At 38.8% G+C, this 17,453-nt stretch overlaps 2 protein-coding genes across 4 annotated transcripts; both read right to left on the minus strand.

Annotated features, from left to right (window-relative positions):
- Positions 1–528: 528 nt before the first annotated feature.
- On the minus strand, positions 529–4,594 carry LOC111268978 (uncharacterized). 3 transcript variants are annotated; one of them, XR_002685489.2, is made up of 4 exons: positions 2,282–3,881; positions 1,749–1,954; positions 1,157–1,406; positions 529–818 (listed from the first exon to the last, which is right to left on the minus strand). XR_002685489.2 is itself a non-coding variant. In XM_022848272.2 (4 exons), the coding sequence occupies exons 1-4, from the start codon at positions 4,443–4,445 to the stop codon at positions 1,217–1,219; spliced, it is 693 nt and encodes a 230-aa protein (XP_022704007.1). In that variant the 5' UTR covers positions 4,446–4,594; the 3' UTR covers positions 529–1,216. The 3 variants fall into 3 exon arrangements, 2 of the variants coding, with proteins under 2 accessions (XP_022704007.1, XP_022704005.1); XM_022848272.2 differs by adding an exon at positions 4,391–4,594 and having other exon boundaries at positions 529–1,406; positions 2,282–2,523; XM_022848270.2 differs by having other exon boundaries at positions 529–1,406.
- A 3,849-nt stretch (positions 4,595–8,443) lies between these two features.
- LOC111268974 (uncharacterized) lies at positions 8,444–17,181 on the minus strand. The gene is made up of 10 exons (XM_022848263.2): positions 16,984–17,181; positions 15,304–15,422; positions 14,784–15,053; positions 13,861–14,217; positions 13,325–13,444; positions 11,942–12,934; positions 11,155–11,373; positions 10,789–10,952; positions 10,196–10,320; positions 8,444–10,030 (listed from the first exon to the last, which is right to left on the minus strand). The coding sequence occupies exons 1-10, from the start codon at positions 16,991–16,993 to the stop codon at positions 9,117–9,119; spliced, it is 3,291 nt and encodes a 1,096-aa protein (XP_022703998.1). The 5' UTR covers positions 16,994–17,181; the 3' UTR covers positions 8,444–9,116.
- Between the last annotated feature and the right edge of the window lie 272 nt (positions 17,182–17,453).

Raw genomic sequence — 17,453 nt, forward strand, 5'->3', positions numbered from 1 at the left:
CTGGCAAGGAAGATGTAGTCTATCAGGCGGCGAAACTAAAAACAAGGACTTTCACATGCGTTTATCTTCGTGATATCGATCATCAGTTCAAACGGGCATTTCAAGGGTAAAATTCTGCATGTACCACGAATGGCGAATAACTGTTCTCCTTCACCGTACGTTATGGCTTGCAAAAGCGGTAGGTTAACAAAATTGCGCTAATTTACACATAGTATCAAGGGTATGCGCATTTATACAATTTGCGTTACATAGATTACATACAGTTATAGATAGTTATAAAATCCTAGATCTCCAATCTCAGAAACATCTTTGATGTCTTTGGAATATTCTCTATTTTTGAGGACTTATAGACAAGGATCGCTGTTGTTATTTTTTTGGTCAGGAATGCAAAAACTAAGGTGAGGGCTCCAGCATAGATATTCTTAAAAAAAATGTGGTTAAACAATAAAACAGTTTGGAATCTTGGATTATCAAAACACCATGTCCAGAAATTGTAGAAAAATTAACAACATAAAAAGCATTTCCTCATTTTATTACGATACAAACTTTTATTGTACCATTGTGGCTGATGTATGTTTAAGAGCAATTTCGCCTGTGTTTGCCTGTTTATTTATGAAGTTTATAACGAACTATATGGTAGTTCTTTGCATTTTTATTTTTCTGTGTATCTGCACATCTCTGCACGCATCTGCGTATCATATGTATCTGCACAACCGCGTACGCTCAGTCTTTCTCACTGTTTTTGAGAATCACAATATATGTTTAGATGATCGAGTGCAGCCAGCCTCCTCAAGACGTGTTGGACTTCGTTATATTTCCTGCCGTTTAGATAAAGGAAGTTGGTTCATTCTCTAATGCAATAATAGTGTTACAGCGTCCATACTTAAACGTTCGGCCGCAGTGGCTACGACCCTCCAGATCGATAATGTTTGCGCTGTCATGTTCAATTTTCATGATAGCGGGCTGAACCCCAATAACATACGCTGTGCTTTAGACATCATCGAGCGTCCACCTACTATCGAATTTCATTTTCTAAAACTAAAAACATCACGAGAGATCATTACAGAGAATGAGCAATGATATCGCAATGAATAGTTATTGTGTCTGCGTGTAGTGGTTCTAGTGTTCGTTCAGTCTGACCACTTCCCATACACACCTCTCAGCTACGATGTTTATGAGGCTTATGTTAAGCCTTCCTCGGTGGGTTGAATAGTTCTCACTTCTTAGCTATTGCTGCTGCTGCTGCTGCCGCTGCCGGAGGAGCAGCTACGGGCACGTACCCTGGATAATATCCGGGGTAGCCGTAGCGGTAGGCCCATGGGCCGAATGCAAAAGGTCCGCCCCAGAGGTACGGCGAGGTTGCTAACGCGAGAAGAGCTAACGCACCGATTGTATGGTACGAGAACCTATCGTAGAAAGCACCAACACGAAATAGCACGAAGATGTTGAAATATAAGGGCTAAAATCTATTTCGCATAACGAAAACGTCCTTGATCATAACATCTAGAGAGCCTGCGGACGCGAAATCACAGAATTAAATGGCAGATTCACGCATGGTAGCTGCAATTTGATGTAATTGACAAACCCAACAATCTGAATAATCAGTGTTAGCTTCAGCCACCACTTCACTTCCTCATTTCTATAATGCGTATATACTTATTGAAAAACTACGTTCTACGTTATATGGTAAGTGAACATTCAGATGAATGAAACTGTTCGATCATAATAACCATGCTTAATAAACTAACCTCTTCTGACGAGGACGGCTGAGGTCGCCGAAAGATTCATAATTAGAAAAATCGTCATAGGCCCCTGTTCGTTTGTCAGGATGTCCTGGATGCGGAAGCACATCTCGGCGTGCACGTGACGACAGTATGGAAACAGGCTGAGCAGAAGGTTCAACCCTGGTGTTCACCACCGAAGTTAATGCTTCTCTATTGGTGCGGATGGATAGCTGTCCAATTAAAAGAACCATACAATGAAGCAATTACGAGAGAATCGGTTCAACAATGAAGTCAAATCGAAAGATCTCGCTACGAACAAATGTTTGCCGTGATGTATACAGCAGTCTCTTAATTAGCACATGATAGTTATTTTTTACACTGTCCTAAAAAGGAATTATGTCTACCCATAGTTGTCCGGTTAGGGGTTTGGCTAAGAAAAAACAGTTATGATAAGCAAAATAACTGGACAGCCCAAATATTACTTATAGTAAGATGTGCGATTGTTCTTTTGCTGTTCGTACTATTTTTAAAATAATTCAAGGATAGTGGGCCCTTACCTTGTCCATAGCTACGGAAATAATGCGGAGAGATTGCAGTGAAAGCTGGTGTTCAGTTACGAGAAGCTTAAGAATGTTGGCTAAATCCCGGACCGATTTGTCAATCGGCGCTTTGTCAAAGCTTTTCATAGCGGCTGCTATTTTTTCGTCAGCGACATTCGGATTAGAAAATATTTCCTGCAGAAGGTCGAGTTGCTTCAGGTCGGGGGTACGAAGTTCTGCGGCCGGCTCCTCGGCCAATGCTACGTGTGCGGGTTTTGTTCGGTGAGGGATTCCACGTAGGGATTGCAAAAAAGCGTTGCAAACGTTTTTTGTATTTGCAGGATTTATCAAAGAGAGCATCATCTGTCGTGTGTTAGTTAAAGCTTCTATTTATATATGCCATAAAGGACGAGGTGTAAATGCAAGAAATCATCTCATTCGATAAACATTGAATAAACTTTTTTGTGACTTTTTCACTGAATTTATGAGAGAACCTTAACATGAAACATATAAGAACAAATGCGTGCTACATTAAGAATGAAACTGGTAAAACTAATAGTCTTAGCTTTTGGAGATTGGCGATATTCAAGATCTCTGCTAAACCGATGTATTTCAAAGATATATTATAATTATAGTTAATTACTCATATATCATATGCAGTTATACTTAAATAAACGGTCATCCATGTAGCGTGTAACGGTGACGCTAATATTTTCAGGATTTCTAGTAATCTCATTACCCTATCATCCGGGTTTGCCTTTTGGTCTAGATCATGCCTGATAAAGTTTTAAAGGTAGGTATTAATTAGTCGATTATTTAGCCTAATTTAGCTTGTTAATTTGCTCTAGTCACACACTGATTCTCAATTACATGGCAGCAAGTCAGCGCTTAGGCTGTATTCTAAAGCCAGTTAACCATGTAGAATTTTCTGTTCATCAACGATATTACTGTTTCGTTAGTCACTTGCTGCTTAATTGTATTCGCTAACGCGTCCGTGATAGCTTCTTCTAGCGCTTTTCCTTCTTCCATATTTTTATTGTGTCCGCTCATCTCTGGTTAAGTTCCCCGACTTATGCCAGGGTTCATGCTTCTATCCATTTCGTTGTTGATCAGGTCCATGGCTGGCACATCGGCTGCGAATGATTCATTTGCTCCCATAGGTTGTGATAGATCTACAGGCTCTGTGGCTTCTGTAACCGTTGGAGCAGGATCCGTTCGTTGTGATTTCATTGTAGCCACGTCAATATCCTCCGGCGTCCGTGTCGTGAACTTTGGTTGAGATGCGGGTACGAGCGGTGGTGCCAAAGGTGAACTTGGACGGGTTCGCGTTGTCAACGTGCTACTTGCGGGGTAGTGCATCACCTGAGTGATCATCGAGTAGGGCACATAGCTATAGGCGTGTTGCCCAGGCATCATGGCCGTGGTCAGGACGAACGGCATCGAAATACTGATCGGAACGCCGGTGACAGGGATATGCCAAATGCTGCTATACTGCGGAGAATGATACTGTTGGTGGGTTTTCACTCCGTTCGGGTAAGGTCGCGCCATGATCCCGGCGGCGGTCAGCTGTAGTTGGTCCTGCACGGCCGCCGGCATGTAGGTTGGGTACGCGTGACCATCTGCGGCGAAGGGATTAAGGGCTCGGAACTCAACTCACTGTGTTCACAAAGTGATACTAATCTCACAGCTTGCGGAATTAATTTCTTCAGTATCGATATTTCGTTTTTTATTTCAAGTGTGTTTGGTCCATCTTAAGATTTGATTGATAGAACAACAACAACGGCAACGTCAACTTCCATTACTAACTAATCATACCAGCGGAACAGTTGCTCTCCAAACACGTAGTAAGAGGACAGCGAAGTCCACTAACTGTGGCTCTAGAAACGGGCCAAGATGAAAGGCATATAATGGTGCTGACAGCCGTGGATATATAATGAGTGCGTTTATGCTGCACGCTTAGACGTAGAAAGATGTAAAGGTCATTATTTGGTGAGTGGGTAATAATGCCATATCTGCAACAAATGCGATGGCGCGGGGTTAAATTGTTCGATATAACTAGCAGGGTGAAAGAGCGCTAATTCCGAGACTTACGGAAGTTACTCGCACTCAAAGCCAAGATCAACTTACCGATGCACTGGAATGCGATAGCCGTTAGGCCGAGCAAAACGAACGAGAACTTCATCGTTTACACTTATACGGGGACCACTCGCTGAACGAGTTTAAGGTCCCGTGGCGGTACGTGACTGATGCAAACGTTCGCTGCCTTTGTTAAAGGGTCTTTGTGGTTTCGAATGACTTGATCTGTCCCTCTGTGATTTGGTATCCTCTGGTAATAACGATACTGTGACCAGTTTCCCTGTGGTTTTATACGAGTAGCCCAGCTATCGTCCACCCTCTCTTACGTTCGAACCCATAGGGACTACTATCATCATGTCAAGTGCGGTGGTCTGCCCATAGTCCTTATTCAGCTTTACATATAATAATATTAATAATAACACTGCTAGCTGCAGTAGCATCAAGGAATAGCACCTCAATCGCAAACATAACAGTCAATAATGCACCATTGGTATTAATGTTAAGATCTTATCTGCTATTCATTTATCAGTGTCATCTGCGAAGATTCAACATGAAGAGAGGATGTTCAGTAGTATTTCATTATTGCTTATAATATGCCCAACACTGTCAATTTACAAGTTCTGCTGGAAGTTTGCCATTATTGATAACGGTCATCCTTATTGTGGGGAGTCGTTCGTGTTTTACCCAATGATATTACATTGGATGAAGAAGCAAATGGCGGCCGGAGCTCATGTAAGTTCTCATTGTAATTCTAATTAAGCAGATTGGCCATAAGTTGGAAAAGAGATATCAAAGAGAAAGAAAAAGTGTTACATGTCGGTAAAAAATGACCTAGTTTCGTTTGTAGCATTGAGAAATAATGAAGTCAACTCTTCCGGCTCGAAAGTTGGTCAAAACGGATTTAACATCTGTTTTTACTATTGCTATGTAAACTTATCTATATAAGTGCCTCACTATTAACTGGGTTTCGAAGATCATAGCGGTGAATGGGTTACGAGAGTCGAAAACACGGCAGAGGTCGAATGTATAATTCAATAAGATGGCTTCAATAAGATTTTGTAGCTTTGCATTTTCCAAAGGGTTATTGAAGAGACAGTATCTTTTTTGTACGTATTTTTAACAATTACTGAATGTCTGCATCTTAGAAAGACGAGCGACGGACGATATCTTACATATATGTTCAATGATAAAGGGAAGCCTCGATAATACTATCAAAAAATATAGCGACTCTTTTCCTCCACACCAATTTACAAACTTTACAATGAACTTCAATATCATATAGAACTGATATCGCCACAACAGATAGAGACCATAAGGCTAGTAGTAGGTTTCATTGTCGTAGATTAGAGATTACCCCTCAGATATCTCATTTTCTCTGCCGTTCATTGCTTGTTTATTCACTTATATTCAGCGCCACATCAGGCTGCCATGATGACGAGTCTGTTGGGTTCGAGACGTTTAATATAAGTTTATAGCTTATTCCTGTTCTTCTGGAGCTGATCTTTATCCTGAGAATATTTAGCTTTTTTTTATTGAATGAGATTTTTAGAATTTTGAGAATGAGAGTCTTTTGAAGAACTAATGATATAAAGCACACATCGATTTCTTGTTTAGGTACGTATTTTAGTTAGCGAATTAGCTGATTCAATAATTTCAGTAAACGTTTTCTTCTGTTGATTTAGCCTACTTTTAGACGGTACCGGCTCATAACTTAAAACACTCAGCCAGTTTTTCTAGTCACGGGTTCGCTCAGCGTCAGTATGACGGTTGTGATATCAAGGGATTCAATAACTTCGCTTGACTAATACATATCGATTTATTAGCGTTATATTAAATTAAGATAAAGTTATGTTAATACAATTTCGATAACAGAATTTTATCGTTATACAATACAAGCTTTCGCAAAGACAATATACCATTCTTTCTAGGACCTTGTTCTTTGAATATGCTTTTCAAACGGGCTTCTTTCGTTTATTTACACGTAGAACTATGTCCAGCGTCCACACAAATAGCATGGGATACAGAAATATCGATGTTCTGGCTTTTCCGTTGCTAAACACCTGGATATGAATTTTTTTTCTCTTTTGGAATATAATAAAATGTTATTGAATAAATACCTATTAATTCAAAACATGACTATTTAGCGTGCGTTCGCTTATGCTTTTATTTATTTTTCCATGTAGCACATACTATTAAATTTTCAACAGATGCTGTAAACGAATTCATGTGCCAGTCCAGCCAACAAACGAACTAAAATAAGTATACTTATGGATCAGTACCTATTCCTGTTTCGGTAAAAAACTAGAGGGTTTCGTTCCAATTTTAATCTACAGATGGGACCCCGCAGCGACTTAGGTATGCCATGGCAATCGTATGTTAGGCGAAGAGACAACTTCAACGAAATAACCATTATTGCAGTTGGATATATAGCTCTTACCCTTTTCCCAGTAATAAATTAACAAATGTCTCGTATTAAAAACGAAAAAAGCTACCGACTAAGGTGCGGGTAAATTTGAATGGTGAATACACATAGATATAGCAACGGTCGAACCTTGGACAAGGGTAAAAGAAATTATTTTGGAAAATATCTATTCTAGAGCGTAGGTATTTAAATAATTAGTCGCTTAAGTTAAAATAATTATTAAATGACTTGAGGTTTCAGATCCCGTTTGAAAAGCATCAGGAATGGTAACAAGTTTAATAATTTAATTGCACCGCAGGACTTATAAACTGACTAACATGGAACCGTGTTAGGAAGTTTTTGTGGATACATTTTTCTTCATTTCTTGTGCTTTTTTAACTCAAATGCTTTTTAGCAACCTACTATTGTTGAAATTTGAATTAACTATGAATACTCATAATATAAATTTTGAACCAAGCATGTACTAGTAAAACCTATCCAATATGTCCTCGTTTGCATTTACATAGAAATTTTGAAAAGAAATACCGATAGATTTTTAGATTTTATAGATGGGCTTAACTGGCCTGATCTTTTATAGATTTCTAAGCTGCGAGATTTTAAGATCGCTACTCCACGATTAAATGGCTATATTCTGAGAATGAAATGCCTTTGCATGAAGCGTCTACAAACCGCTAGTCTAAGCACGACTACGTTAATCACACGCCGAAAGCCGCGAAGAGTAAGTGGAAGCTTACGTTGCAAGGTGTCAGGTTCGATATGAAGTACTATTATATATGGCATGCTTCTTTTTATCGGTTATTGGCTATCCGGTTTGCTGCATTAGTGAGATATGAGCCCATGATGCCTGTGCTCCCTATGTGCGGAGAGCCGCGAAAAAGGGACTGTTTGTTGAACTAGCTACGGCCATAGCCACTAGCCACGTCTTGCCGATTTGTTATGCCATTACGCCGTACGAAATCTCTGGCTAAACGTGTTGTATGTTCTGCCGCTGTCAATGACATTGAGATTTTGGTATCCGCTAGCCCTTATGGGTACAGCTACTCTTGGGGATGTGCATCATCGATGATCGAATTCTGGTTCAGGGTAGTGCGGGAGAAAAATTACAATCGAAACTATCACTTGGGCGCGTTCTCGTCTTTACGTTACAGGTTAGTGCGAAAGCGAATGCGGCATTACTCATTATTGCGATTCTACACTATATAGTATATAAAATAATTGTAAGTCATGGCCGTGCATGTTACTAACCAAAATTCGATTCTATTATTGCAAAACGTCGAACATCTAAATTTAAGACTAACCAAATCCCTTGGCGGTTTGCGACGACATGGTCATCACACTAATGGGCTTGGAATTTTCGATGTATTTTGAGTGGCGGTCCGCACATTGACTGGGCAAGTCTGAATAAGCTTCTACTACCCCGTAATATCTTTTTAGTTTAAAGTCATAGAGATAATACGTTAAGGATTCATAAAATGTTTGTACAACGTGCACTTATATAGAATATACTTGCATTGGAATCAGCCAATGGCAAACCGTTTTATCCGACCTCGATTGTCAAGCTTGAACTAAGGACACGTCAAGGTTATAAATCGCCTGAGCATTTGTACAGTTCGTCTCTACATATCTAGGCACCACACCACCTAGTAGGCACCACATAGTTTGAAATAAAAATTAAATGTTGCTAGTTGACTTTATAAAATACACAGGTATCGTTTTTGTTTTATTTTTCTTTGCCTCTGATAATTGATTATACTACAGTTTTGTGCAGCCTCCTTCTGTAATCTAGTGTGAATAATAATGAATTAATGACTTTTATTTTTGGAAATATTACTGCCAATATTATTAGTTGTTCATTTTGTTTTTCATTTCTTTTTATAATCGATATACCCTCTAAATCACCGATATCAAATTCATCAAGAAAATTATTGCCCTTATATAGATTCGTGCTACTCATGAAAGCAGCTATATATACGCCACGTAATCCAAGAATCAAAACTATAGGCTATAACGATATAAAGGAAACCTAAAAAGGAGATATCATTAAACGTGCTTTTATCCCGTATACACGCTTTGATTATTCTATCTAAAGACAAATAAAGAAAAAGTACTAACTTAGCATTGGATATCCACCACCAATACCATCACAATGTTCCGAATCACCATATATAGACACCCCTTTAATGTTTCATAATTTACTCTTTCCTGACTTCTGATTCACTAGAAAATGCAGCAATTCCGTAGCAACATTTTTGTGATTTGTATATAGACGAAATGAACAATCTTCGAATTGGAAATTAACAAAATAAAAAACCGTGCATACGCTATGGTAATCCGTTTGATCCAAGATCACCTAAACTATTCGTCTTCGTCGATCACCATCACTTCCTCAGGGTTAAGCACAGGTCGAGACTTGTAGTCTTGTTTCATTGTTACTGTTCTCGATAGCGTCGTTAATTGAATACGCTTTTTTACCTTAGGCGTGCCCTCGGTAGTAGGTGTCGTTAGACTGCTGTTTGAAAGAGTGCCATTGCCCTTTGACGAACTGCTGAAGAACTTTTTGATAGACAAACTTTTTGAAGTTGATCCCTTTGGCATGTTCTCTTTGCTTTTCGTGTCATTCGTGAATGAGTCTTTACTGTTAGAATCGTGGCTAAAGCCGTTCTTTGCGATCTGATCTTTATTATTTCGTCCTGGTCCTGCTGTCCTCTCTTCCTCAACGACCTCTTTTGTATCTTTTTTGTGAATGTCTTTCTTATCCTTAGCTGGCTTTTCTTCTGCCTTAATCTTCTTGATAAGCTCCTCCAGGTTATGCATTTTGAGGAGTTCGAGCCTAACCAGCCAACAACTATGCACGTGATCGAAAACAGCGATTGTGCGCAATGTGCGCTTAACTTGCGCTTTACCAAATTTCAAATCCTTCATCTTATTGAGGAATTCCGTTATTACCTGGCTGGTGCTGGAAGTACCGTGCGCAACTTTGATAAGATCAGGAAGAACCTCATCAGGAAGTAGTTTTGCTGAGAAACTGGGCGTTCCTTCTTTGGGGGTATCGTTGTCGAGCTCCTTCAAGCCAAACTTTTCGACCCAATCCTTATTGACAACAAGCCTGTTGTTCTTCGACTTCTTACAGGTCCCTGTTAAAGTAAGCTTTAGGCTCTTCAAACCAATTTTAACGTCACTCACAGATCGCCACTTCTTGTAGAATTCTTCATACAGCTGGCGCACACCACTTTGGAAGCCATGAGCCGTCTCACAGAAAACTTTTAGGGCTGCAAGAGAAACAAAAATGAATAGCCTTTTAATATTGATGCGGTAATGGCAGTTACAGTGAGACCTACGCAGGTTGTATATAACAACTCACAATTAATGCAAGGCACTCTTGAATGAAGCTTATCGAAATAAGAAAGAAATATTTTGATTCTTTGAACGCGCACCTTCATCAGTTAGCATTTTTGGTTCAAGGTGGTCTTTGCTGCTCTTTGGTGTATTGATGATTTCTGGTTCTTGTTCCCAACTCGGTTTGAGGGGGTGGTCCTGAGAGGCAACCAGGAGCACGGCCCTGAAATTCCGTAAGGTGCCCAATGTCTGAGCGCATTAGCGTACGATTTATAGCATCCCGGAATTTGACGAATCTCTATATGCAGGCGTTGACATGGGAATGAGTTTTTTTCAAGGACTAAACCCTTTCAGGCGCGATATGATCGCAATAAGTAAAAATGTCTTAGGAATGGTGAGGACCGATTTTTTTAATATATTACAAATAAGAAGTGTGAAGAAGATAATCACGCTGATAAAATGTAATTACACGATGAAGTATGACTAAGAATGCTTATATTTTGAATAAATCACGGAGGCTCAGGTCGAACCTGATACCGCATAACTATACGGCTCAACACGCTACGCGGCCCCATACAAAGGCAACTAAAACGCAGTTAAATATTCCGCAAGTCACTCGAAAATCCCAATATTAGGCTTCAACTATTCCAAAAGAATATACAAAACAAAAAATCTAATATTTGGTTTTTACTTGAATTGTTGAAGCACTTGATATTCAGCTTCAAGGTTATGTCCTTTCCTTGAAACAGCACAAACAGCAACCATCTTCTTTGCCTGAAAACCTGCCTTTCGCTCCGCTCTAAACTCCTCCTGACGAGCCGCTATTCGTGCTTTCAGAGCTGCCGGGTCAAGCGGCTATCAGAAAGTGTCGAACATTCATGACATCAAAAGGACAGTGCAGAGATTCAGTAAGTCTAATATCGAGCTCCCTGATGACTTATAGGTTTCCACATACAATCAATGATTCCGATAAGTTTGTCTGGAGTTAGTCGCATTAGCATCTTTTAAAGTTCAAACAGAAGTATACGAAGTTTTTTACTCTTTTGTAAAGCCTTACCTGGTCGTCGCTCTCTTCTTCCTCACTCTCACTAAGATACCCGTGAGGAACAAAGAAGTCATCCTCTTCATAATCGTCCTCAACATTTTCTTCTTTGTCCTTTTCGTCGTCGGTGCCAACAATGGACTCAACTTCACCTTCTACATCTTCCCATTCGTCATCTGAGTCAATGGAATAGTCAAAATCCTCAAACTTATTGAACGGGCGTCGTCCAGTAATCTATAGAAAACGAAACATTAAAGAATTGGTAAAAAGTAGAAATTTTTTTTTATTTCTGAGTACCGTTTAGGTATATGCATATATATTATATTGCCACTTGATTTCTCTGATCAGCCTACGTTAATTTATGAGCACCCGGGCTAACATCGTCGTGTGATCCTGCAGCAGTTGGCTGAGCACCTTGCGTTAATTCCCCCGAATTCCCATAAAAGAAAAACTGTTGACCCTTTACGACCTTGTGTGTATCCAGCCATCTTAGACAGTAACAGAACGTACTTTCTTTTACAGAACAGACTTTACTGTTACAAATATTACAAATAAATATAAGGAACCCGATAAGCAATCAATAAAGAATGGCTTTTTTTTTAGAAATTTTCGGCTGCTTCTTTGTAAGGCCAATGCTATATTATAACAAAAATTATTTATGTCAAAAAGCCAGGAACCCGAAAAAACAACTTTTTCCCGTTTCATATTACGTCTATGGGGCAGCTTCTTTAGTTTAACCTGTTTTTTAACTTGCCCACGAGAACTACAATTTTTAAAACATGTAATCTAAAAGTAGGCTGACCTGTGGACATGTTTTTCTCCAAGTGCCGTAGTAAGCTGGGCGGTAATTTTCTACAAACTGTAGAAATTTTGCCCGTACCCTACCACCAGATGTCGATTCCTGATCATTTATCAGATTTTCAGTTCCCACGACGAAACAATCCGTATCTTCTCCCTCTCGATGAATTTTTCTCTTTTCAGCCTTCAACGGGCGATAGTTAGTCTTCTTGAGCACGTCGAGGTACAGCATCGTCGACTCGTTCTGAGTATCGGCTTTCTTTATCGAATTCACATTGTTATCTACTGTAGCATCGGCTGCTTTGCCATCTGACTGTTTTTCACCTTGTTCACGAAGCTGGCGCCCTATAATCTCATCGATCTTATTTCGGTCGAACCTAGCTCTGGCAGCAGGTGGTACGATTGCTGCTAGCGCCATGTCTTTCTTTAGCTGGAATGGCTTAAACTTTCCTAGACTTCCATTCGATCCGGAACAAGCGGCGCCGACAGCAAAAGTACTACCATTATAAAAAGCGATCCCACCAATGGTACCATCGTCTGCCCCTATTTTAGTTCCATCACTGGGGTCTTCCGGGCCACCGGAAGAACCAGCGTCTGCGCCGCCTCCACCTGGAAGACTTTTATTCGGTATCGTCTTGACGACGAAGAATGACTTGAAAGCCTGTTTTGCTTTTTGCTTTTTAGCCTCTTCCTCTTTTTGTTCGCGCCGTTTTTCGTCCTCTTTTTTCCGTCGCTCCTCTTCTTTTTCCTTGCGAAGCTTTTCCTTCTCTTCACGCTCCCTTCCCTTTTCAAGGCGTTCCTCCTCCCTTTTGCGTTCTTTTTCTCTACGAAGCTTCTCTTTTTCTTCGCGTTCCCTTTCCTTTTCAAGACGTTCTTCCTCCTTCTTGCGCTCTCTATCGAGCTTTTCAGCTTCACGTTTTTTTTCTTTTTCTAGACGCTCTTGTTCTTTACGTTCCTTCAACTCTTTTTTTTCCTGCTCACGACGAAGCCGTTCTTCCTAGAAGCAGATGCTACTATGTAAGTGTGTACTCAGCTATTTCTTAACAAGTTCTTTAATATGCTGAGCCTCATCAAAGCGCGTAGCGCATGGGAGAAGGGAGAAGTATGCTGATAGATTTCACTACAAGGAACGAAAGATACTTTCCGTAGAAATTGTGTGCATGCTAATAGCCGCTGCAAAAGAAAACTATACCAAAGTGGTTAACATAAATTGTATACATTGGATTCAATCATATTTATGACTTTAACCCAATTCCCCTAGAGGAATTCTGCGGTTACAAAAATCTACTGATCTAGATAAAAAAAATAATGGCTTCGATCTGCGTGTCCAGATGTTGACGAAAATTGCTGACTAAAAAGTAGACATTTGCTCTCTAATTTTATTAACCTCTCGTTTCTCTTTTTCAAACTCCCGTTGTTTAATCTTCTCTTCCTTTTCTTTAAGACGAAATTCCCTGTCCTTTCGTTTCTTGAGCTCCTCGTAGGCAATTTCCGTTTTACTTCGTCTCTAGAATGTCGAAATAGATAGAAAAATATAATGATGATTTTAATAGATGTCTAAGAGCTTAGACCACAAAGCTATGACCGTTAACAAATCGCAATGCAGTATAAATTTATTCGTAAATGTTCTTAACCTGTTGCGCTTCTGTTTTTTTTAGTATCATTCAACACTTTTCTGAGAATCTCATTATATTGTATAATAAAATACCGTCAATTTGAAACTTGCTTATTCTGCGCCTTGATAAGGTAATTGCTATTAATTTTTTAATTTTATTTGAAAACTACTAATTTTAGGTTTTAGAGAATCAATTTATTTCTGAACTATGAATGCATAATAAAACTCCAATGTTGGAAGAAAGTTCCTTTACAAGCATCATTTAGCCTTGTATAGATGCTATAACAATATAAAGCGCTGTGCCTTACGGGAGTTCGATTTGCAGGTGAGTTCCGTATTTGACTTGACGGAGTAGCACTAGAAGTTTGGCTTAATGGAGTCGAATGCGGAGTTGGTGTAGGACTGCTTTGAGGTTGAGTTTTTGAAGGCGTCTGCTCAGAAAACGTTTTTGTTGGAGTTCGCTGATACGGTACCTTAACTGGACTCTGCTCAGATGACGTATTTTTTGTAAAACTTTTGTTAGAAGCAGAGATGGTTGATGTGTTGCTAGAACACTTTCTCGTTGACGTCTGTGCAGGACTTCTGAAAACTTTATCACTTGATAGTTGTATGTTGCCATCCTTTTGAGATGAGCTTGTCTTATGTTTCTTTGTAAGTGGTGTGACCTGCAGATTGAAAGGTTTCAATTCTGTTATAATGGGCATTTTAAAATGCAGTATATTATTGAAGGTTACGCACTTTAATGATGTAATAAAATTCAGACTAAAATACGAGATTACAATATAGTTGATGCAGTTTTAGATATTAGAGTATAAATTCTTTAACATAAACAAGCATTCGGTCTAAAAAATTTAAACAAATCCGAAACTTTAGAGTGGTTATTTTTCCGGACCATATAGTCGACTATTCAGCGTTGCAGGGAACATAATGAAACTAGCTTCAGCACGCCAAGGGTAGGTACAATGATAATCAGAAAAAATCAAATTCAATCAAATTGAGATCTGATAAAACTGCCATAAGCTAAGGTAAATAATGTGATAGTAAAAAAAAAAGCGAAACATTTTGCTAGAAGGATAATAACAGTGCTAGGCTGATTAAATGGCATTTGATGAACATTTGTACCAGTAAAATTCAATTAGACAATTAATCAAAAGCTTCATTTCCATATTGAAAGCTGTGCTAAAAGTGAATACTTCTGATCGATGTGATTTAGCTGAAAGAAGACACTTGCCTGAGGTTCTTTTGTGTGACTTGAAGAAATTTTGTCTGGGTTTTGTCTTGTAGGCGTCTTTACAAGACTTTGTTTTACGGGCGTTTTGGCTGGGCTTTGCTGCATAGGCGCCAGCTTAACGGGACTTTCGATCTTGTCAACATCAGCGGATGTAGTAGTCGTATTTCTCCTCGCCGATGTTCTTACAGGACTTTTAGGAACGTTATCAGCTAAAGAAGCAGTTTCGTTTTCATGTGTTCGTCGTACTTTCTTCGTAGGTGGTGAAGCTGACTGCAGTGAAAGCAATCATTCATAGTTCATAGAATTTAGGATAATCAAACTTGTAAGGTGTGCATAAACTCTTAAAATAGCGTATATGTTTTTAAAATCTACTGAATGTGCAGCGGCATAAAAATTAAAAAAAAAAAACTGTTTGGCAGACATCTTTGTGTGCACTAGATAGTCATAGTGACTTAATTCCTGGTGTGCTGCACTTATCCATTTATCTATTTATTGAATAAAGTAAATATATCTTAATTACCTTTGTGGGACTATTTTCAGATAGGTCGATAACTATGATATCATTTTTCGAGTTAGTCTCTTTATTGTTGCTGAAGGAGCTCGGACTATCTTTCCGCTTTGTCCCGAATGACAAACGAGCTGTAACAAGTAACGTTTTCGTTGATAATTTTAATCGCCTTCTTTTTCTAGCATGTGATCCCTGTATCAATACGTTTCTATCACCGTAAGTTAAAATCCAACTCAAATATCTTCTAAGTATAATATATATCTTTTGCTTAATTTAAAGATCGTAAAAATTTAAAAAAAAATATTAATAGATGCAAAATACTCGTCCTGGCTCGCTATTTTGCTTCAAAGCTAATCACGCGCTCTCAGTGTAGTAATTACATAATAAACACCTGAAAATTAACTTGTAAAAACCAGCGATCGTTCTCACAATTGGTGCAATTATTATACCAAATTCAAAGTCAGAAACGCGTATCGTAACTGGTTAACAGCATCCGATAGAGTAATCAAACTGTTTATTTGTCAATATTTGTTAAACTATTTTATTGTAATGTCCGGAATTGTCTTTCAAGCGAGATGATATATGCAGTCATAGGCGAATGTATATAATAAAATTGATCGTGATACTGATTTTAGCTGCTCGCTACAAAATCGAATAGCTCACTTAGTTGAACGACGCTAGTCTAGAGTTTAATTTTCAACTATTAAAAATCAGCTGCGGATAAGTATTTTTGGCTAGATCCGATTTGCGACAAAAATAATCATATCATAAACAACTCTGGAACTAATGCTACGTATGTTATCGTCATCTCTGACTTGGCAATATTCTATCTAAATTTTTCAAATAAACTGAAAAGATTACCAGATTTCCAAGTAGCAGTAAATATCTACCGTAATCTACTTATAGGGAATTTGATTACAATAGATAACTGCAGAGTCGTTGTCATTTTCATAAACTTCAAAGCGTTAGATCCTTTTTTTTTTTTGTATATATTGCTAACTAGCTTATCTTTTCGCAACAAATTATCAAACCTAAACCTTAGAGTGAGGCCATTATTAAACGCCATGTACTGATATGTCTAGATCTAAGACGCACTAACCGATCATTCACAGTACTATATAATATAATATATGCACTGACTGATAATACGATGGGAGGAGCTCAGCCTATCTTTTAACAGTTCGAATATGCTTCATATCAGCAATGATTGCACAAACGTATCTCTACTTGAATTGACTCTCTGCTGTTTCTTATCGAATTCTTCGAAGAAAATTTAATTCAATATATACATTTAGAGTTTAAAGCATAACCCAAATTTGCGAGCCACAGATAAACGAAGTGTGTACTTTGTGCTTCAAATAAGATTTTACTTCATGAATATAGCTTTTATATGGGATCGTTACGTTAATTATGCTGACAGGTAATAGATAGTTTGATAAGAAAAATGCATTTCGTATTGTTCCATTCATAATTTCGATCCTTTCTTATAGCGTGCAAATGTTGTGTACATTATCTACTACAATAGAAATAGTAGTCCCTTGTCAACGTCATTCTATGTGCACTAATTAACAAATAAATAAACACTGCAACAAAGTCCGAATTTCGAAAATCTAACGTTTGAACACTCATGTAAATAGCTATAGTTTTACATTTAGCACCTGCGTTAGCTAGAAGAAACCTCAATGAACCTACTTTGTTTCATCTTGTCACCGTGCCGCTACTCTTGGTAGAGCAAGAGGATGCACTCACTAGAGAATATCCACTCACAAAACACACGAATCAGTGTAAGCTTAAATTTTCTCTTTGCTGAACCCTTACGCGTCTAGATAACTAGTATAAGTTCATGGAGATCGAGAACTTTATGGCAAAACATTTCCATGGAGTTGTTCGGTTGTTGTACCGACTTATATGCGAAAGGATTTCGTCGTAGCGCGCCTTCGCGCCAAAAGCAAAGCACAACAAACTACAGATGGCAAAATCGAAACCGGAACTTAGCATCGCCTCAGACCCCCTCACTCGCTCGTCTGCCGCAAGCAGACGACGGACTAAGCACAGACGGACACGGACAGGAAAGCGCTGTGCAGTGTAATACGAACAGCGCAATAGAATAGATAGTAGCATTAGTAACTGCCCGTCCGAACATGAGACAGAATCGATATGGG

This window comes from Varroa jacobsoni, unplaced genomic scaffold, assembly GCF_002532875.2.
Source record: "Varroa jacobsoni isolate VJ856 unplaced genomic scaffold, vjacob_1.0 scaffold_1338, whole genome shotgun sequence".
Taxonomy (NCBI): domain Eukaryota; kingdom Metazoa; phylum Arthropoda; class Arachnida; order Mesostigmata; family Varroidae; genus Varroa; species Varroa jacobsoni.